General features: G+C 48.0%; 1 protein-coding gene across 1 annotated transcript in view; it reads left to right on the plus strand.

Annotated features, from left to right (window-relative positions):
• Positions 1-7435: 7435 nt before the first annotated feature.
• The window catches only part of LOC144826963 (E3 ubiquitin-protein ligase TRIM39-like), a 52911-nt gene continuing 37838 nt past the window's right edge, over positions 7436-22508 (plus strand). The window contains exons 1-2 of the mRNA XM_078685426.1: positions 7436-7923; positions 20684-20779. Of these exons, the coding sequence (XP_078541552.1) occupies positions 7510-7923; positions 20684-20779 (510 nt within the window). The 5' untranslated portion in view covers positions 7436-7509. The remainder of the gene's footprint in view (positions 7924-20683; positions 20780-22508) is intronic.

Genomic DNA, 22508 nt, shown 5'->3' on the forward strand with positions numbered 1-22508 from the left:
GGTTGGAGTGTCTGCCTCTTTGGAGTATTGTCCATGTACCTGTGTTCGGTGCCCTTGTGTAACATGCACACACCACTTTGCCCTTGTAACACACGGTTTGCTACCTCTCACATGTTTTTATCTTTGATACTTGTAATGATGTGCGGACACCGCTTTAGATTTAAACAAGTATATTTATTCACGGAGCGCCGGGTCCAGCTTCTCTAGCGGTCGGCGCCAGGGAACAATATGGCTGCCTTCCGCTTCCTGTTGTGTGGCTTCCTGTTCCGCTCTAGGAACACTAGAGCGCTACCACATCTCCCCCCTTTAAACACAACAACAAATTTACAAAAGTCTTACTTCCAGTCCATCTCATAGTCCTTGAATCTCTCTGGTACCTTAATTCTCCGTCCTGCTCGAGTTTCCACTCTCTCACCTTTTCTCTCTCCTCTCGTCGTCTCGTGTTCCCTTCTCTCTCTCGTACCTTCTGCTTCCTCGTCCTTTGCCTTCTTCTCACTCCGTTCTTCGCCTCCTTCCGTTGTCTCTCTCCTTACTCTTTCTTCACCTGCTGTTTGTCCTTCTGTTCTGTTCACATTCTCTCCTTGCCTTTCTCCCCCTTCACTTTCTCCTTCCTCAAAGACATTCTCAAAGACATTCTCTGTTCCTTCTTCCGCCTCTTCTTCCCACTTCAGTATCTTGCTGCATTTTGCCATTCTGTCCATGGACCAAATCTTACCATCGCTCAGGAGAGCTGATCTAGCATAGGGTTCCACCACCTTGAGGGGAGGTGAGAACTTGCTCTCTCCTTTCCTCTTCATGATGGCTAGCTTCACCCTCACCCAATCACCTTTGTCCAGTTCTGTACTTCGAGTGTTCCGTCTTCTGTTGTAATGAGCCGTGTAGACCTCCTGGGCTCTCTCTAAATTTTTCCTGACCACTGCCGGTGACCACTTGCTCTGGACAATCAACTTCCTCCATGCTGCATTGTCTTTGGTGAAGGCCTCTCTGCCTCTTAAGATCTTGAAGGGGCTGTAGCCTGTGCTACCCGGTGTGATTCGGTATGCCCAAATCATCTTCTCAAGCTCCTTTTCCCAATCCATACCATCCTCAATGGCTGCCTGTATGGTGCCCATTATCACCCGATTAAAACGTTCCACTTGGCCATTTCCCGCCGGGTGGTAAATCGGGGTGTGCTTCACTTCAATTCCGTTTCTGTTGGTGAAGGCAGTCCACTTCTCCGAAGTGAACTGGGGTCCATTGTCGCAGGTGATGATCTTCGGGATCCCTTCGCTGACAAAAGTGGTACGCAAAAACTTTATCACTGCCTCAGTGTCCACTCGCTCCAAGACTTGTAGCTCGGGCCACTTGGAATACCTATCAATGGCAACCACCACGTACTTCTGAGTACCCTCCTTGTTCAGGACTGGTCCCATTATGTCCACCGACAACATCTCCCACGGGCCATCTGGAATCGGGAATCTTCCCAGCCGTGGCCTCAGCATACTCTGAGCTTTATCAGACTTTGCACAAGACTCGCAAGAGCGCACATGTCTTTCTACTTGCGCGTCGATGGCTGGCCACCAGTATGCTTGTCTGGCCAAAGCTTTCGTTTTCGTGATGCCCTGGTGCCCTTCATGCAGTAAGGACATCAACCGTTCCAAAATGTTCCTGGGCGGTACCACCTTGTCCCCTCGGAGTAAGAATATCGGGTTTTCAGCCAAAGACAGTTCTTCTCGGACCTCCCAGTATCTCTTCAGTTCTTCTTTTAAGTGTCTTTTCTCTGGCCAACCGTGAACTACATATCCTTTTACGGCCTCCAGGTCTGTGTCTTCCTTGTAGGCCTCTTCCCAGTCCTGGGCGCTTATCACCTCCTCTGTGTCCTGAATGGTGGCTACCACGTATCCATCCCACTCTTGCCTTTCTTCATTCCCTGCCTCTTCCATGGCAGCTGCTCTACTTAAGAAGTCGGCCACTTTGTTCTGTGGCCCCGGGATGTGCTCGACCTCATAGACAAAGTCCAATAGCCGTAGGGTCATCTTGGCGATCCTTGGCGTAGCATGATCATGTCCACTTGATGTCAGGACACGAACTAAGGGCTTGTGATCGGTTTTCACTAAGAACTTGGCACCCCACAAGTATTGTCTAAATTTCTCCACTGCCCAGACCACCGCCAGCATTTCTTTCTCCACCACACTGAACTTCTCCTCATTGGGCGATAACGAGCGGGAGGCGAAGCTGACAGTCGACATCTCTCCTGACTCCTCTCTCTGCATCAGCACCGCTCCTAGGCCTCGGTCACTGGCGTCCGTGGTGAGAATAGACTCTGCTTTGGGGTCAAATCCTTTGAGGGGAATGGCTGTTCCCATTTCTTGCTTGAGTGCGTCGAACTCTTTTTGCTCTTCTTTTCCCCACTGAAACCTGTTCTTTTCCTTGAGCAGTTGTCGTATGTAGTGTGTCTTTGTTGCGAAATGAGGAATGAATTTGCTGTAATACTCGGCCATTCCTAGAAATGACCGAACATCTTCCTTCTTCTCCGGAGTGGGCGCTTCCATGATGGCTCTCATGTTTGTTTTCTTCGGAGTTATACCTTGTCCACTCACCTCATGGCCGAGGTATGTGACAGACTGAACTCCCAAATTGCATTTTGTCCACTCGGCAGTCAATCCGTTGTCTTGCAGTTTCTGTAGCACCTTGTGAAGTTTCACATTGTGATCTTGCCTCGACTTCCCCATTACCAGAATGTCATCCTGGAAGAAGAGGACATCCTTCAGGTCCTTTAAGAGCTTGTGCATGATTTTCTGGAACACGGCCGCGGCGGAAGCCAGGCCGAACGGCATCCTCACGAACTCATAGCACCCGAATGGTGTGATGAACGACGTGAGGTGGGTGCACGACGGATGAAGCTTCACTTGATGGTAGGCCGACGAGAGGTCCACCGTGGAGAACCATGTGACGTCCTTCGTTTTCGCCAGCATTTCACTGATGCGCGGTAAGGGGAATTTGTCGATGACAATGTTTTTGTTTAACTCTCTTAAGTCCACGCAGAGACGTACCTTGCCATTGGGCTTTTGGGCTACCACCAGGGGAGACAGCCACTCTGCACTCTCTATCGCCCTGATGACTCCCTCCTTTTCCAACCTGTCCAGTTCTATTTGTACTGCCTCTCTGCTGCGGAACGGAATGTTCCTTACTTTGTGTACTACTGGTACTGCTCCTTCTTTCAGTTTGATGAGGTGTGTGTACTTGCCCAGCTCGCCAATCTGCCCGTTGAATACATTGGGATATGTCTTCCGCCACAGCTGCACATCTTCCCTGACTTCCATATCCATGAGTAGGATTTTCTCTATGCCTCCCGGGTTGAGCTGGTTCCCCAAAGCTCCTTGGTCCTTCCAACTCAGCACGGACGGGCCTCTCTCTGCTACGTACAGCTTGCACTGCGCGTGACGGCCTCTAAATTCAAACAAGAGCGGGCAGTATCCTAACATGGGGATCTTTTGTCCAGTGTACGTAACCGGCCTCACATCCATTGGTTGGAGTGTTTCTTTGATCCTTGACGCAAAGTTGTCTTCCCATACCTGCCTCTGGACAATTGAGATAGGTGCTCCACTGTCCGCGATCATCTCCAAGGGTACGCCCCCTATGTGCATGTCGAGTCGGGGCCTGTCTGAGTTGGAACCGTCCATCTCTAGAACTTGGACATCGATGTACAGGAATTCCTCCTCCTCCCCTTCGTCGTCCTGATCGCTGGAATCGTTTCGTTGATCTTGGTCTACCAAGCGCACCACGGCATTCTTCGGTTTTCTGCGACACACCTTCTCGTAGTGTCCGAAGATGTTGCAGTAGGAACACCTGGCCTTGAAGGCGGGGCACGCCTTGTCGTTTCCCAGATGGGTGTTGCTACCACACCTGTAACATTGGTTTTTTCCTGTTTTGTGTGGCTTGCTGTCCGCCTGTGATTTAGTGGAGAAATCAGCTCTATTTCCTCCCTGGGTCTTCCGCGTCTCATTTTGCTTCCAACGGTCGTTTCTATTTGGCGCCATTACTCTACACACCGCTTGTGATTCCTGGGCGTCTCTCTTCGCTGCTTGAGCACACCTTCTTGATAGCTCAGCTTTCTTGACCATCGCCCAGATCTCCTTGAGTGGAGCGTCGCCATTCACCCACAATTTCTCCTGTATGTGGGAACTTGAGGTATGCATAATGATTTGGTCCCTGATGAGTTCATCATGTAGTCCCCCAAATTTGCACGTGACAGCCAACTTCCTCAGTGCTACGACGTACTCGTCAACAGACTCTCCGCTCTTCTGCTTCCTCTGAAAGAAGTTGAATCTGTCAATGGCGACACACACCACAGGCCTGTAATGTGCGTCTAAGTCTTCGATGGCATGATCAAACACCTCCGTATCTGTCGCAACTCTTTCCCCTTTCACAATGGTGTCGTAGATCCTGAGCCCTTCTGGACCTAAGTTATGGAGCAAAATCTTCTTTTTCCTCTTACTCGTGAATGGGGTGTCGCCTTCTTCTTCTAGCGCCTCCAGATAGTTAAGGAAGTACCTCTTCCAGTCTTCCCATTTCCTTTCCGGTTCTCCGCTTTTCGTGAGGAATGGAACTAGTTGGGTGAGGGATGTGCTCTGGCTTGCCATGGCTGGGGCGTTCCTCCTGGGCTTAGGTACAGTGACTGTTTGCCTGGATGGACTCCCTGGGGCGTCTTGCTCTTCTCCCTCGTCCTCTCTGTGCTCTCCCTCGCTGTCCTCTCCCAGTCCACCCTCTGTGGTGAGAGATGCTGCTCGTGAGCTGCCTCCTGCCTTAGTACTCGATGGGCCTGCGGTCTCCGCCAGCGTGCGCCTCTTCTCTCTGGTGCTAAGGCACTAACGAGGGCCTACCGTGATGTTGCGGGGCTAGGTATCTAGTATGTATAGGCATTTATATAGCGCACTACTTACCCGTAGGGTCCCAAGGCGCTTCGACCGCTGCGAAACCCTTCCTGGCTTCCCTGAGAGATGGTCCCTTAATGGGTATCTCCAGGGTGAGACCAGGCATCCCCGGCGGTCTGGTGGGGCCGTTAGTGAAGATGAGGCAAGCTAATGCCCAGAGTTGCCGAGTGTGATCGCTGATCAGAGTGGGCACCGAGGCGAGAGAATTATCGAGTCCGCTGACCCTGGTCCAGATACCTGCCGCGCCGGGAATCGAACCCTGGTCCCGGGCCGTCCTCTGCTCTCGGGTCTGCCGCCTCTAACCAGTGAGCCACACTACTTCACTAGTGGATCCCCGTGGTGTCTTCTGCTGCCTTGCTGTGCACACTACCCCCTCAGGGTGTTATTTCTTTGTGCAGTGGCCTTTTCTGGGCTCTGGTGTCTGTGTAGGGCCCCCTTCTGGCTTGTGTGCGTTTTTGGCGCTCTTTCCGCGCTTCTTGCCGCCTTGCCGGCTCCTCTGCCGCGCTCCGTGGTCGTTTTTGTTATCTCACGCGTTATGCGTGCAATCGCTAGGGGTCGCGTGCGTTCGGGTGTTAAACGTCCCGACTCGTCACCATTGTAATGATGTGCGGACACCGCTTTAGATTTAAACAAGTATATTTATTCACGGAGCGCCGGGGCCAGCTTCTCTAGCGGTCGGCGCCAGGGAACAATATGGCTGCCTTCCGCTTCCTGTTGTGTGGCTTCCTGTTCCGCTCTAGGAACACTAGAGCGCTACCACAATACTTGCACAAGTGCCACCTTGCCTACATAACGCTTGTTCGTGTGCCTGAGTGTCTAGCACCTTTTGCAGTATTACACCTCAAATGATACTTTGTTCTCTCTTGTAACTGCACACTTGTCACTTTTTTCTCCCTGTGCACTTTTTACTACCTCATGTATTTTTGGCTGCTCACAATTCTCACTACCTCATGTATTCTGTGTGCTCACAACCGTCACTATTACCTTTACTACCTCATGTATTTTTGGTTGCTCACAATTTTTACTACCTCATGTATTCAGTTTGCTCACAATTGTCATTATTACCTTTACTACCTCATGTATTTTTGGTTGCTCACAATTTTTAATACCTCATGTATATTGTTTGATCACAAATGTCACTTTTACTTTATGTAACGTAACGTATGCTTTTGTAATGTTTCTCATTATGTTCCATTTCTGTTCCTTTTGTGAAGCGCTCTGACACCTTCGGGTAAAGTCCGCGCTATATAAAAATGCATAAATAAATAAATAAATAAATAAATGAGGAGGCAGGCCTGAGACACTACCCCACACGAGGAGGCAGGCCTGAGATACTACTCCACATGGGGAGGCAGGCCTGAGACACTACTCCACATGAGGAGGCAGGCCTGAGACACTACCCCACACGAGGAGGCAGGCCTGAGATACTACTCCACATGAGGAGGCAGGCCTGAGACAGTACCCCACACGAGGAGACAGGCCTGAGATACTACTCCACACGAGGAGACAGGCCTGAGACACTACTCCACACGAGGAGGCAGGCCTGAGACACTACCCCACACGAGGAGGCAGGCCTGAGATACTACTCCACATGAGGAGGCAGGCCTGAGATACTACTCCACATGAGGAGGCAGGCCTGAGACAGTACCCCACACGAGGAGGCAGGCCTGAGACACTACCCCACACGAGGAGGCAGGCCTGAGATACTACTCCACATGAGGAGGCAGGCCTGAGACAGTACCCCACACGAGGAGACAGGCCTGAGATACTACTCCACACGAGGAGGCAGGCCTGAGACAGTACCCCACACGAGGAGGCAGGCCTGAGATACTACTCCACATGAGGAGGCAGGCCTGAGACACTACCCCACACGAGGAGACAGGCCTGAGACACTACTCCACATGAGGCAGGCCTGAGACACTACCGCACACGAGGAGACAGGCCTGAGACACTACTCCACATGAGGAGGCAGGCCTGAGACACTACCCCACACGAGGAGGCAGGCCTGAGATACTACTCCACATGAGGAGGCAGGCCTGGGACACTGCCCTGCTCCAGGAGTAAGGCCCTGAGACATTTCTTTAACATCCAAACTCCTATTATCCCTCCCTATGCAGCCTATACGGAGGCGTACGTCCAAGCATGCCCAATGGAATAGTTCTCTGGACTCGCTTGGGGCACGCGCAGTAGCAGAGTCACAAACGTTTACGCTCTAAACATGTGCAGTAAATAGTTGTTAACACAGGCTTTGACGCACGCGCAACACAAGAGTCACTACAAGTATATTCTAGGCATGCGTAGTAGAAAAATTCTCTCACAAGTGTTGCACATAGTTTTCCAGTCCCATTTTTTGTGCACACGCAATAGAAGCACGAACTATTCTCTGGGCATGCGCAGTAGAAATTATGGTGTCCTGGGCATGCGCAGTAGAAATCAAGGTGTCTACTCTCAGGGCATGCGCAATAGACTAATAAGTTAGCCCGCTCTAGATGACTTTGAAGAAACTTGTATTTCTCATCACACCCCGCGGGAGGAGACACACGTACACTGTCACTCGCAGACAAACGGACCTTCAGCTTCCTGCAGCCCTGGGATCATGGCGGCAGCAGCCCAGTTCACGAACCTCAAGGACGAGGCCACTTGCTCCATCTGTTTGGAATATTACACCGACCCGGTGTCCACGGACTGTGGACACAACTTCTGCCGCGCCTGCATCACCCGGTGCCTGAAGGAAAGAGGCCGAAGCTTCCCCTGCCCGCAGTGCAGGCAGAGCTCCCCCGGGAGGGGCCTGCGAGCCAACAGGCAGCTGGGAAACATGGTGGAGATGGTAAAACAGCTTCACCTGCCCCCAGGGAGGGCCCCGGGGGAGACTCTGTGCCAGAAACACGAGGAGAAACTCAGGCTGTTCTGTGAAGAGGATCAGACGGTGATCTGTGTGGTCTGCCGGGAGTCCAGGGACCATAAATCTCACTCAGTGAGTCCCATCGAGGAGGCTGCAGAGGAGTATAAGGTATGTGTGAGGGTCTTATGGGATCACGAGTTAAATCACTCCTTGAGCCTCCTAGGGAAAGCTGCCAAGGAGTACAAGCTGTGTGTGTGCCAATGCATTCCACATCACTCTACTAAAAACGAATGCAATTGCACTTTTTTTTAAATTCTTTTTTTATTTTCGAGTCAGGCATGATCACAATGCTTATATCACAGATTTGTGAGGCATATATAGTAATCAAGAGGGAAACTTATAATAAAAAGCAAGCCACAAAGGAGGAGCTGGTGCAGAGCCTTGGGTCTGACAGTGAGTTTATTGTTCGCACTGTGAATATTGAGACGACCACTGAGGGAGGCTCAGAGACTGAGATGGGAGGCATGGTGGAGGCGGCTCAGTGTGAGGGCCAGCTACTGATGCAGTGTCTTTCTTTAAAGTGCCATCTCAGCAAGCAGTGGATAAGGCTCGGCATTTTCTCTCGTCAATGGAGACAGCAATGGTAATAACACCTTGGGCACAGTGAGTTTGAACACAGCTGTGAATACTGTATCATATCATAGAGGCACCACAGGGGAGGCAAGGCAAGCAGCCAACACAGAAAAGCCGAGGTAATGCAAAGAAAGGCTCTGACTAACAAAAGGTTGCTCAGTAAGGCATCTCGGTGGCACCTCACTTGAAAAACAGCGCTAAAAGCACTAGCATCTAAGACAGTCCACTGCAGAACTGGGTCACCTCTAAAGGGAAGGTAAAAGCTCTTATCTCCCAGTTGACCACAGGGTGCCCAACAGGTCAACCTTTCAGGAGGGCGTATAAACAAACAGCTACTAAACGGCACTCTATCACCCGCTCCCCCTCGGTCTTGAAGCCTGGCCGGCTCAGGGGAACGTTTTTGACTCCTCAGCAGCAGCCCTTTGGGATGTTCCTCACCAGTATTATCAACTAATACTTCGATACCAGGGGAAATACAGAAGTCATCTCTGTGTACAATCTTGCAGCTTCTACAGGTTCAGCGGTCTGAGGTGCAGCAACTCTGCTCTCAAGTCAGGGCAGATCATTTGACACTGCAACGTTCCCTGGCAGAGGTGACTGGCAAGGTAACAGCTCTTATCACAGAAATGGCTGAGCTTCAGCAACGTGATGCAGGAGCGGAGGAAGTATTAACGCTCACTGTTAAAGTCTATTGTGAGCTATGAGAGATAAGTAATACTTGTTCAATTGAAGATTGGTAGAATCGCCAGCGGAGAAATAACTTGAGGGTCTTTGAAATAACTGAAGGGAGAGAAGGGGACAATCCACAGCAGTTAATCGCTAAGCTGTTTGGAAAAGATTTTGAGGACCGTGCAGGTTTGGACATGGACTCACAAATATAGCATGTTCATTGTCACTTAATAAACCGTAATCATGCTAATGTTGATGCTAGGTCAATACACCCTCACCCAATCTTAATATTTGTGGGCAATTTCTTACTAAGGCAGACAATCTTTGTCAAAGCCTGTCCTACTACACCTGTTGTGGTAGATGCTATGTCTGTGTTAGTTCATTCAGATTTCTGTAAACTTACCATAGATCAATGGTGGAAGCCGCGCCAAATGATTGACTCATTGAAAACTGTCGGGCACAAGTCTTCCTAAAGGAACCAGGCTTAAGATTATTAAGGGAGGCTGGGCACAGTTCTGCTACACAGAGTCAGATGTAGCACAGGCTCTAAGTCAATGGCAGGGAGGTCCAGCCTCAATCTGACTTGACTAGGTGCCTGCGCTCGGGTCCTGTTGCTTAATCAAAATCAGAATTCACGTATTTAACCGCTACCGCGTTTTCCCGCTGTGCGCTGATTTTTGAAAATCGCGCTGTTTATGACAAAGTCAGCTCGTCATCCGCGTAGCACAGGTAACGCCCATGACGAGCTGACTTTGTCATCCGCATCGAAGGGGTTAAGCTCTTTGTTGTTTATTCTTTTAGTGTTCTCACCCTGTGATTTATCTTTTTTCTTGTCTTTGGCTGACTTGGGTGCTTTTTTCATCTTCGTTGACGGATTGGAGGTGGACGGACGGTCCTGGGGCAGAGACCTCACAGTGCTGTCATTCCAGCTGACAGCTAAGGGGTGGAAGGGATTCACATAGATTGGTGGTGGGGGCGGGTGGGCTGCACAGTGTATGTTGTTAGCAATTATGTATTGTATGTTAGCTGATAAAATGTTTGCTTTGGGAGGGAAGAGGGTAAAAAGAGTCCGAGTGGTCACAGGGTGCTATCAGAATGGGTTTGATATGTGTTACACTACTGTCTAGGTTGGGATTATGGGATGGCTCTGCTGAATAATGGTCTATTGTAATGGGCAGACCGAAATGCATGTGTTGGAATGTCTCCGGCCCTGATCACTCTAGTAAGCGACAGCTAGTGCGAGAGGAGATAAAGATGTATAACCCACAATTGCTCTGTCTAACTGAGACCCATCTGGCATAAGAGGACCGTCAAGCACTGAGGCATCTTGGCTATAATACTCTTATTAGTACCTCACAGTGTGTTTCTATATGGGGTTTCACTATAATGTCAGCCAGGAATTTTGAGGTTAAGGTACTTAAAACTATAGCTGATCCAAGGGGTTTGTGGATGATTGTTCAGTGTATACTGAACTGTGAAAATTATGTTATATGTTCAGTGTATGGGCCAATTCCCGACGAGCCGGGGATGTTGGACATGCTGCTTTTAGAATTATTGGATAGGTCGAGGGAGGCAACGTCAATACTTTGAAAACGGACGAGAAAGGAGTTTCTTCGTCGGCCGCTTAGTGGTGCTTTATTATGAGCCATGTGGTTTAGCGCGACGTTCAATGCGCTCCTGTTCCCGATTTTACTTAGCGTGAACCGCTTACATAATTCTGTGAACTTTTCGATTTTTTTGAACATTCTTACCTAGATATTGGAGCGGGATTCCATTACCCACGTCATCTTCTTACTTAGGCGAACACCCTATGGTGTCTGGTTGCTTTGTGGATCATACTTTGCCCTGAAGAAGCCCGCTAGGGTGAAACGCGTTGGTTGTGTTGTATAAATGTTGGATAGAAAAGGATTCACTTCATCATTTAAAGAAAAACCTGTTGTTCCTGTCATCGTTGTTCTTTATGTGGGATCAAACCCAATGATTGTTTTCGCTGTAATTGTGCCTCTCTTACCTTTTGTGTTGATGAATTGCATAATAGACTAAGGGATAGATTCCACTAAACGTACTGCCTACACATGGATGGCTAAATCGAGGGTGTCTATCTTGGAACTTGCCCGTCTACATGGGCTGACTGATGTTTGGAGTGCTTTGCATCGTACTAGGCCGGGCTACATTTTTTACTCCCTCCCACACAAACGCTATTCCAGGATCGATATGACCTTTGCTATGGGTCAGCTAATCCGAGGCACAGAAATTGAATTCTGGCGAAAGATCACCTCTGATTATAACCCTTAACTATTGATGCTAAGAATCACTGCCTGTGGAAGGGAGCTTTACGAGTTTATATTCCCTCGCCACCTTCTCTCTAATTCGGATTATTGGGTTCACATATCTGGGCTACTAGGGGAACTTATTATGGTCAGTACTGAAACGGCCCCTGTGCAGGCTGTGTGGGACACTATGAAGGCGTATAAAGGGGTAACACGCTACAGTTTATTCTTAATAAAAACAAAGGAATTCAGGAGAGTGCAAACTGGCTGCGCCTGTTAACTGTGGAATTAGAACTGCGGCATGCCCAAGCAATACTAACTAGAGAGCCAGGGGAGAAAGCCTTACATCTCAAGCAAATTGAAAATCAGAGCCTTTTAGGTAAGGGCCTCAGGGAGAAGGTGGCCGCTAACTATCATAAAAACAAGGCAATACAGTATGAATAGGGTGAAAGTGTGGGTCAAGTTTTAGCCCATCAGAAGTCCAATTAAAAAGTTAGGTGTACGATCCGTAGTATAAAAGGTAGCGATTGAGTATTGCATACTAATCCTCAGGCCATTGCAGAGCAATTTTCATCCTTCTATCAGGGTGTTTATAGTCGGCCCCAGTCTGGCCTTTTGGAATATGTTCAGGGCTGTGGACTACCTCGCCTAGCACGGCGTCGGGCAGTGACACTACAGAAAGATATTAATATGGGTAAAGTAGAGGCTGCTATCAAAGCTCTGCCTTCTGTTAAGGCAGGAGGGGAAAATTCAATCCTGCATGAGTTTTATAAAACATTTAATGATATCATAATGCCTGAATTTGTCAACCTTTTGATTGGGTGCTGTGTGAAACCCTGTTGGCAACAATGGGGGCCTTCGACATAGAAGCTAGATACAGTAAGTTGGTACAGCCCTTATGTAGGAATCCACGGCCAAGCTAGTATAAGAAGGGAATTATTAGCCATCTTTTAAGATCTATAGCAGTACCCGTCAGGGTTGCCTGCTAACCCCATTCCTATTTTCCCTATACATCGAGCCTTACTTGAAGTCTCTAAAATTGAATGAAGGAATTCAACCAGTGATGGCTTTTCGACTAATCCACTTGCTGCTATTGACCAAATAACAGTTGAAGCTAATAGGTTCTGAGCCTACTCCGGCTATAAGGTAAATCTAGCTAAAACACATGTACTGCTCAACTTTAAATCAGACAATCTAATTCCAGAAGTAATGGCAACAGCTACATACTTATGAGTAAAGTTGAGCAGCTGGGTTGACAATATTTTTAGACTTAATCCTGAACCTTTACCGCTTTCCTTAATCCCCAAGCTGCATCTTTGGAATCGGCTCCCGATCATTGTCGTAGGCCACTGCAATATTACTAAAGTGAACATCCTGCCAAAGTTTCTGTACTTATTGCTGGCAATTCCACTGAAAGCCCCGGACTCTTGTTTTAAGCGTCTAGAAGGTGCCATCGGAAGTTTTATATGGGACTACATGCGGGTCAGGTGGCCATTTGTTTTTTGCAACTCCTGAATAAGCAGATGGGGGTTCAGTTACCTGATTTCAAATTATATTCGCTGGTCGCTTGTGTAATTTGTTGACTGGGGCAGAACCAGAGCCTTCCGTTTCAGGATACCAGTTGTCTTGGGGTCTGACTTTAGTCTGTTTTTTTACAGACTAATGGATCCTAATTACTACAAACGGGTATGATTTAAAATGATTAGGGATATTGCTCTTATTTCGCGGGAAATCTGCTCTAAGTACTCTTTAGCTTTGCTACATGCAGATATGCCACTGTGGGATAATCCAGCATTCCCTGAAATATTTCATGATCCAATGGGTAAGACCTGGGCAAGACTAGAGGTGAAGACCGTACAGTAGTTGTATGATCTTAATGGATTCTTCTCTTTTGCCGGGCTCCGGGCTTATGATCTTCCTCAGCAATTTTTTTTTCTTCTAAATCGCTGCATCTGCAGGACTACTTCCTATAGGGATGTAAGAACCCAATAGATCTCGAAGTATTGCATACTCTATCTTACATTCATAGGGCAACCGGAAATGCCTCGGTTAGTGCAATATTTCAGAGGTTTTGTCTGTATAGCACTGAAGACAGTTCACTTCTTGCTTCCAAATGGAGCAGGATGCTTACTTCCGAGGTAACAGCAGCAAAGATTCAGAGTGCTTTAGACATTGTTGATCGCTCTGCCCACTCCATATGTATAAACCTGAAGCAGTTTAAGATCATTTGGTTTCTCTACTATACACAGGAACAGATGTCAAAATAGGGTGAGATTTATGGTCTGGATAAGACTCAATGCCCCAAGTTTGGCTGCCATGCAGCAGAAATCAATGCCACTGCACTGTACGCCAAGTTACTTTACACCATTGCACTCTACGCCATTCTACTCTGCAACACTCTCCTCTACTGCACTCTATGCCACTCACTCCACAACACTCTATGCCATTACACTCTACGTCACTCTATTGGACTCTGAACCTCTGTACTCCACACCACTGCACTCTATTCTACACTTCTCTACACCACTGCACTCTACGACACCCTACTACTCTGCGCCACTGCACTCTGTACAGATCCACTCTTCTCTGCACCACTCTACTCTGTGCCACTCTACAGTACTCAACGCCGATTGCAGCCTATGCCACCGACCTTGGCGCCACTTCTCTCTGTCACTTTTCTCTGCGGCACTGCACTCTACACCACTTCAGTGTGCTATACTCTGCACCATTTTACTCTACACAACTACACTCTACTCTGTGCCACTCAACTCTACACCATTGCAGTCTATGACACTTCACTGTATGCCACTCTACTCTACACCACTGCACTATACAGCACTGCACTCCATACCACTGTACTCTACACCAGTGCACTCTGTGCCACTCTACTCTGCAGCACCGACCTCTAGGCAGTTGCAGTATAGATCACTCTACAATATTCTGCACCTCTCTAATCTACGCATAATATGATGCTGCATTCTTTGCTGCTTGCAATCTGTGCGGCTTCACTCTATGCCACTGCACTTTGTGCCACTCTACTCTGCACCACCATACTCTACGTCAATGCACTATATACCAGTCCACTCTAGGGCATTGTACTCTGCACCACTCCATTCTGCGCCACTGCACTCTAGACCACTCTACAGTACTCTGCCCCACTCCATTCTGCGCCACTGCACTGTAAACTGTTGCACTCTAGGCCACTCTACAGTACTCTGCACCACTCTACTCTACGCATAATATGATGCTGCCTTTTATGCTGCTTCAATCTGTGCTGCTGCATTCGAAGCCGCTACACTCTATGCCACTTCACTTTGTGCCATTTTACTCTGCAACACTATGCTCTGCGTCAGTACACTCCATGACAGTCCACTCTACACCACTGTACTCTACACCAGTGCACTCTTTGCCACTCTACACTGCACCACTATACTCCACGCCAGATACACTCTGTGCCTGTCCACTCTACGCAACGCCACTGCAATGTACACCACTGTGCGCAACTCCACTCTATTAAATCTATTACAAAACACTCAAAGCCACTCATTCTACACTACTCCACTCCACATAGTGCCACTCTGCCACACTCTACTCCTCTCCACACAGTGCCACTCTACTGTATGCCACTTCACTCTACCTCACTCTAAGCCACCCCACTCCACTTTACTCCGCTCTACTCCACAACATGCCTGACAATTCTGCTCCACTCTACGCCACTCTACCCTAGTGTACACCACTCCACTCAATGCCACTCTATACTCTACACCATTCCCCTCTACTCTATGCCACTCCACTCTACACCACTCCACTGTACCCCACTTTAGGCCACTCCATTACACCCTACATGCCTCCACTAGACACCTCTCTAATCTGCACCACTCTACTCTATGCCAGTGCACTCTACACCACTCTGCACCACTGCACTCTTCGCCACTGCATTCTACACCACTACATTCTAGGCCACGCTACACCACTGCACTCTATACCAATACACTCTGCTCCAATGCACTTTACTCTGTAACACTCATCTCTACGCCCCTGTACTCTATGACAATCAACTGTACGCCACTCTAATCTACTCTGCACTACTGCACACTACGCCACAGCACTCTGCATCACTTTACTGTACACCAATCTGCTCTACATTATTGCACTCTACTCTACACCTCTGCAATCTACCATGCACCACGCCACTCTACCCTGCACCACTCCACTCTAGTCTGAAGCAATCTACTCTACAACACTGCAATCTATGCCACTGTAGTCTACTTTGTGCCACTCTACTCAATGCCACTGCACTCTACGTCACTCTACTATAAATCTTTACACTCTACTCCAAAGCTCTCTATACAACTGCAATCTGTCACTGCAGTGTACCCCACTGCACTGTACTCTGCACAACTGTACTATACGCCACCCCACTCTGTGCCACTCTAAGCCACTTTACTCCACTCTATCCCACTCCACTCCACGTTACTCCACTCTACACAACTACACTCCACAACACTCTATGCCCCTTCACTCTACAACATTCCTCTCTACGACACAACACTCCACTCTACGCAACCTTACCCTGCGCCATTCTTTTCAACTCTACTTAGACACTCTATGATCCTCCACTCTACACCACAACACTTTACGCATGACACTGTACTCCCTTCTCTGCCACTCCACTATGTGAAACTCTACTCTCTGCCACTCTCTTCCACTCTACACAGGCACTCTATGACCCTCCACTCTACGCCACAACACTCCACTCTCTGCCACTCCACTATACGAAACTCTACTCCACTTTCCGCCCCTCCACTCTACAACACTGTACTCCACTTTCTCGACGCCACTCCTTGCCATTACTCCACTATACTCCACTGTACACCTCTCCACTCAACTCCACTTTATGGCACCCAAGTCTCTATTCTATGCCACTCTATACCGTTCCACACCACTTCACTCTACTGACTCTACACCACTTCACTCTACTCTACACCATTCCACTCCACTATATGACACTGCATGATGCTCCTCTCCATTCTATGGCCCTCCACAGCTCTCCACTCTACTCTATGCCACTCCAAACCCTTCCACTCTACGCCACTCCAGGACACTTCTCCACTCTAGGCCACTCCACATTACAATACTCCACTCCACTCTCCTCTATGCCACTAACGTTTAACCACGCTGAACAGCAGCCACACTGTTGTACAATAGGGTTAAAGCACATCGGCAAAGCGAATAATTCTTGCATAGGCGAGACCTATTGGCTTTGCCAATACTTGTTGTGAGAGGCTACTTGATGAGTTTTTGGGCTGACAAGCTCTGGGTTGCACCTGTGCTCTGTGAGTGGTACGGACACCTGAGAAGACTGTAAGCAGCATTGCCAGCACCCCCAAATTCAACTTGTAACTTTTACTAAAGAGGGACAAATATCCTGAAACACATGTCTAGAAATACAAAGCACTGGCTGCATCAACAATTGTGAACACTAAATCTACGCATTCTACGATGCTGCATTCTATACAACTTTTTTCTATGCTGCTGCATTCTAAACCGCTGCACTCCACACCACTGCACTCTGCGCCACTCTACACTGCAGAACTATACGCCAATACACTCTTTGCCAGTTCACTCTACGCCTCACCACTATACTGTTCACCACTGTACACGACTCCACTCTATTTCACTCTACTACACAGCATTCTATGCCACTTCACTCTACGCAACTTCACTCTGCTCCACTTTAAGCCGCTCCTCTCAATGCTACTCTACTCAACATCGGTCCACTCTACGCTATGCCACTCCACTTTATATAACTCCACTCCACTGTACCTACATTAGGCCACTCAACTGCACTCTGCCCCACTCCACTCCACTCTATACCTCTCTACTCTACTCTACACCACTGCACTCTTCTCTACTGCACTGTATAGCAGTACACTCTACTGTGTGCCACTCCACTGTACACCACTCTATGCGTCTCCATTCTATTCCACTCCGCTGTACAATACTCTACTTCACTCTTCGCTATTCCACTCTGCGACACTCCACCCCAGTCTCCTCTTCACCACTAACGTTTAGCCATGCTGAACAGCAGCCATGCTTGGTTACAACATGGCTAAAACACATTGGCAAATACAATAGTTCCTGCAAAAGTGAGACCAATTGGCTTTGCCAATTCTTGTTGTGATTGGCCCCTTTCAATAGGTGCCCACTCATCACCCTTGTGCTCATCATTCTGCTGCTCCACCATCCTACTTCGTGAGGCTCCACTCTCATCCTCCTTCATCCACCTCTCAGTCCATCGTCATCACCTTCTCTATAAGACTCATCACTCTCCTACTCTTCTATAATCACTTCTGTTATACTTCTTCTCTTCCCTTCTTCGCACTCCATTACTCTTGTTTCACTCCCTTCTTTTCTTATCCTTTCTTATGTTTCCCCTGCCCTCACTCCCTCCTCTAACCAACCTCTGTCCCTTACCTCTGAACTCGTCTCCTTTTCCTCCTGTCGGGATTCTAGAATGTTGAATCGTGTTTACGACCCTTTGGAGCCACACTGTTGCCCCCGGTGTTTCAGGAACTCCGATGATAGGACACCACCACATCTACATCCGAGCCAATCAATAGCTACTACAATTCATAGTATGAGTGAGTTATGACCTCTACCTGTTGAAACGCCACACAACATCACATTTATTTAGAAGCGCCTGTGAGTGTTTGACAGTCACAGAATAAGTTACTACAAAAGTGCAGTTGGAGAATAGCACTTTGCAGTATTTTTTGAAGTTTTGCTATAGTACTACCGTTTGTGAATCAGGTTCTGGCTGCCTGCTCAAGGTAGAAGACACTGCCCACATCAGGATAGTGGCTGTTCTGCGCCGCAAACGCTGTATGAGTTGGTGCCTCCTCCTTCGCTGCCATTTCACTACCGCACACTCTGTAAGAGGCTGGTGCCTGCTTTCTTGCTATGACTTACTGTTACCAAGCACATGCTTCTTATGAGGCCTCTGCCTGCCCTTTTCCTCTCTCTGCTTGTTCCCAGTTGCATGTCCAGTAGGAGGTTAGTGCTTGAGCTCATCTTGGCTGTCTGTTCTCAGGTGCAGATCCTGCATGGGTCTGACTACCTGGCCCCAGTTGTATCTCCTGTATAAGGCTTGTGTAAGGAGACTGTGCCTTCACTCTCATCTTTGGTGCTGCCCTGTCACAACCCTGTATGAGGCTGGTATTTGTTCCCTGAGCCAGACACTGTACGGGGGTGTCGCCTGCTCACGTATTACCTGCCTGTAAGGGGCTGTTGCCTACTCTTCATGAGGCTGGTCTCTGCTTTCTCTGGCTGTTCCTGCTTCTTTCCTGGCTCAGGCCCTGCACGAGGCTGGTCTCTGCTCTCTTGGCTCAGGCTATGCATGAGGCTGGTCTCTGCTCTCTGCTCTCTGTGGTTGTTCCTGCCTCTTCCCTGGCTCAGGCCCTGCATGAGGCTGGCCTCTGCTCTCTCTGGCTGTGCCTGCTTCTTCCATAGCTTAGGCCCTGCATGAGGCTGGTCTCTGCTCTCTTGGCTCAGGCCCTGCATGAGGCTGGTCTATGCTCTCTCTGGCTCAGGCTATGCATGAGGCTGGTCTCTGCTCTCTTGGCTGAGGCCCTGCATGAGGCTGGTCTCTGCTCTCTCTGGCTCAGGCCCTGCATGAGGCTGGTCTCTGCTCTCTTGGCTCAGGCCCTGCATGAGGCTGGTCTCTGCTCTCTCTGGCTCAGGCCCTGCATGAGGCTGGTCTCTGCTCTCTTGGCTCAGGCTATGCATGAGGCTGGTCTCTGCTCTCTGCTCTCTGTGGTTGTTCCTGCCTCTTCCCTGGCTCAGGCCCTGCATGAGGCTGGTCTCTGCTCTCTCTGGCTGTGTCTGCCTCTTCCCTGGCTCAGGCCCTGCATGAGGCTGGTGTCTGCTCTTTTCTTCTCATAGACCCTTTAAGGGCTGCAGCTGAACTATCAGAGACCTTTTTCAAGACTGATGCCTCCTCTCTTCCTGCCTTTTCTCCGGCATGAAGTTCAGTATCAGAAGGGACCGCTCTGCAGAGCCAGGCCCTGTTGTCATTTAAAAGAAATCGAGATGAAAACGGCAGCCTCTGAGGGCGCCACGCAAATAATAAAGGCTGTATGGAGAAGGTCAACGGGTTTAGGGGTGGAGGCTTTTGACATATTCAGGACCGCTCTGGACACCTGCTTCCTGGTACTTACAATTTGGATTAGACTATGCTGGTATTCTACTAGGGATTTGCCCTGGAAACACGTGTCCTGGTTTCTAGAGTCTGGATATGTGTGTCTGGAACTTACAATCTGGGTATGTGTGGCTGATTCAATGAGGGTATGTGTGTCTAAACCTTATGCTCTATACATGTGTGGCTGATACTTACAATCTGGTTATGTGTGGCTGATACTTACAATCTGGGTATGTGTGGCTGATACTTACAATCTGGTTATGTGTGGCTGATACTTACAATCTGGTTATGTGTGGCTGATACTTACAATCTGGTTATGTGTGGCTGATACAATCTGGTTATGTGTGGCTGATACTTACAATCTGGTTATGTGTGGCTGATACTTACAATCTGGTTATGTGTGGCTGATACTTACAATCTGGTTATGTGTGGCTGATACTTACAATCTGGGTATGTGTGGCTGATACTTACAATCTGGTTATGTGTGGCTGATACTTACAATCTGGTTATGTGTGGCTGATACTTACAATCTGGTTACAATCTGGTTATGTGTGGCTGATACATACAATCTAGTTATGTGTGGCTGATACTTACAATCTGGTTATGTGTGGCTGATACTTACAATCTGGTTATGTGTGGCTGATACATACAATCTGGTTATGTGTGGCTGATACTTACAATCTGGTTATGTGTGGCTGATACTTACAATCTGGTTATGTGTGGCTGATACTTACAATCTGGGTATGTGTGTCTGAAACATACAATCTGTACATGCATGGCTAATACCTACAATCTGTGCACATGTGGCTGATACATACAACCAGGATATGTGTCTGAAACTCTAAACCTGTACGTGTGGCTGATACTTACGATCTGTACACGTGTGGCTGTTGCTATCTGGATATGTGTCTGAACTTACAATTTGGATATGTGTGATTGATACTTATATCTCAGGTGAGTGTAACGGATATTTCTAATTTGGAAACCTGTGGCTAAAACGTATGCTCCAGATAAGTGTGACTGGATTTAAAATGAGAATATGTGTGGCAGGTACTTACAATCTGCATATGTCTGGATAATGAATTGGTGATCATCATTGTACGAACAACTTCACTTTACAGATCTACATTTGATGCCTGTTCTTTGCTCTCTGCAGGTGAAGCTCCAGGACTGGCTGTGTCCTCTGAGGAAAGAGTTGGGGCACTTTATGGAGTCTAAACTCAAGGAAGAGAAACAATATAACACCTTGAGGGTGAGTGGCAGCCGGGAGTCCTGTGCAGTTAAAGATCTGTCATTGGGTATGTGCAGGTCTGTGCATGCACCTGTCCAGGTTAGAAGTGCAGAGAAGTCAGTGGTTCACCCTCCAGCCTGGGTTGTGCCTCCACTACTTAAATATACTGGCTGCAGAGTCACTGTTTGGGGAGATGAGGGTGGGGGAGGGCTTGGGGCCCAGATGTTTCAGGGACCATCCTGAAAGAACCAAAAGCAAGAATTGCCCTCCTGACCTGTGCATAGTAATTACACAGTTACATGGTCTGTGTCAGTATACATGGACCGAAGGCATCCGGCTCTAAGAGTGTCCATGCTTTGGTGTGTCTATTTATTTGTGTGCATGTGTCAGCTGTTGTGTTTGTGTGTGCATGATAACAATCATTTGTGGGAGTGCATGCATCTGTGTGTGTCAGTTATTATTTCCTGTTCTTGATATGTCTCCAGTAATGCTTGGTTCAGCTGAGATCCACCATCAGTGATTATTTCATGAAGCATGACTATAGCACATTATGGAAGCCCTTAAAATGGTAATTAGGAAGAAAGCCAAATCATGTCTAGTCCCAAAAAATTGATTAAAAGACTCGTAACTTATCAATCTTAAAACAACCATACTCAAAATCTGCCAAGAGGCCTTCATTGTGAAGATAATTAAGGATATATAGAGAATCTCTTCGACAAATGACATTAGACACAGCTAGAATAATATGGATAGCCTCTAAATGGCTAGTATGTGAGATGGGGGTCAACACGTAGAGAGGCCACCTCCAGAATAGCCCCCTGTATGCAAGACACTTTCAGAATATTACGAGCAGACATCCTTGAAATAGCCAAGGTATTTGCAGACTACTTTTGCTCCTGGTATGACCCCAGGCCCATTCCCAAGAAAGAGCATCTGTCTCCCCTGATAGGTGACTTCCCTTTCAAGGTCTAACCAATGATCTTTGGAACAAGCTTGAATCTTCACTCACTGAAGATGAGTTTGCGGCGCCTTGGCTGGGATGCAAACTGGTAAGACCACAGGTCCAACTGATTCCCTATGGAGGTCATAATGGAGTTTGCATCGCTTACGTCATATCACCTGCTGTATGTTGCAAGATGTCATAGTGAATATGTCTGTGCCTGAAGATCTCCAATCAGCCACACTGACAGTCCTACTTAAACTGGGGAAACTTCCCGACCTCTGTCAGGTGTTTAGGCGAGTCTTGTTAATTGAATTAGAAGCCAAGGTCCTTGCCAAGCCATTGGGGGTAATTGGCTCCTTGATGCAGATACCAAACTGGCTTCATGCCAAACAGAGGCACTAGACATTGCATCCAAAGACTTCAGACTTCACTGGTGGGAATGCATTACTTTTCTGGTCCCTGTGCACAAATGGTCATTGATTGTGCAAAGGCCTTTGATTCTCTGGACTGGCCTTCCATGCAGCAGGTTCTTATTATATTGAACTTCAGGCTGTACTTTCTCTCGTACATAAAGTTATTATATGATCCTCTGTTGTCCCGAGTTAGAATCAGTGAAATTTTTTCCTCTGTATTTGAAATAAAGAGGGGAACAATCAATCAAGGATTTATATAGCACTGCTAATCAACAGGTAGGGTATCTAGGCGCTTGCAGGATCCAACAAGCTTATTTGAACTACCAGGTCTTGAGTGCTTTTTGGAATACCAGAAGTGCAGTGCTTGTCCGGAGCTGCAAGTGAAGGCTGTTCC

The sequence above is a fragment of the Lissotriton helveticus genome, chromosome 4_1 (genome assembly GCF_964261635.1).
Source record: "Lissotriton helveticus chromosome 4_1, aLisHel1.1, whole genome shotgun sequence".
In the NCBI taxonomy this organism is placed as follows: Eukaryota; Metazoa; Chordata; class Amphibia; order Caudata; family Salamandridae; genus Lissotriton; species Lissotriton helveticus.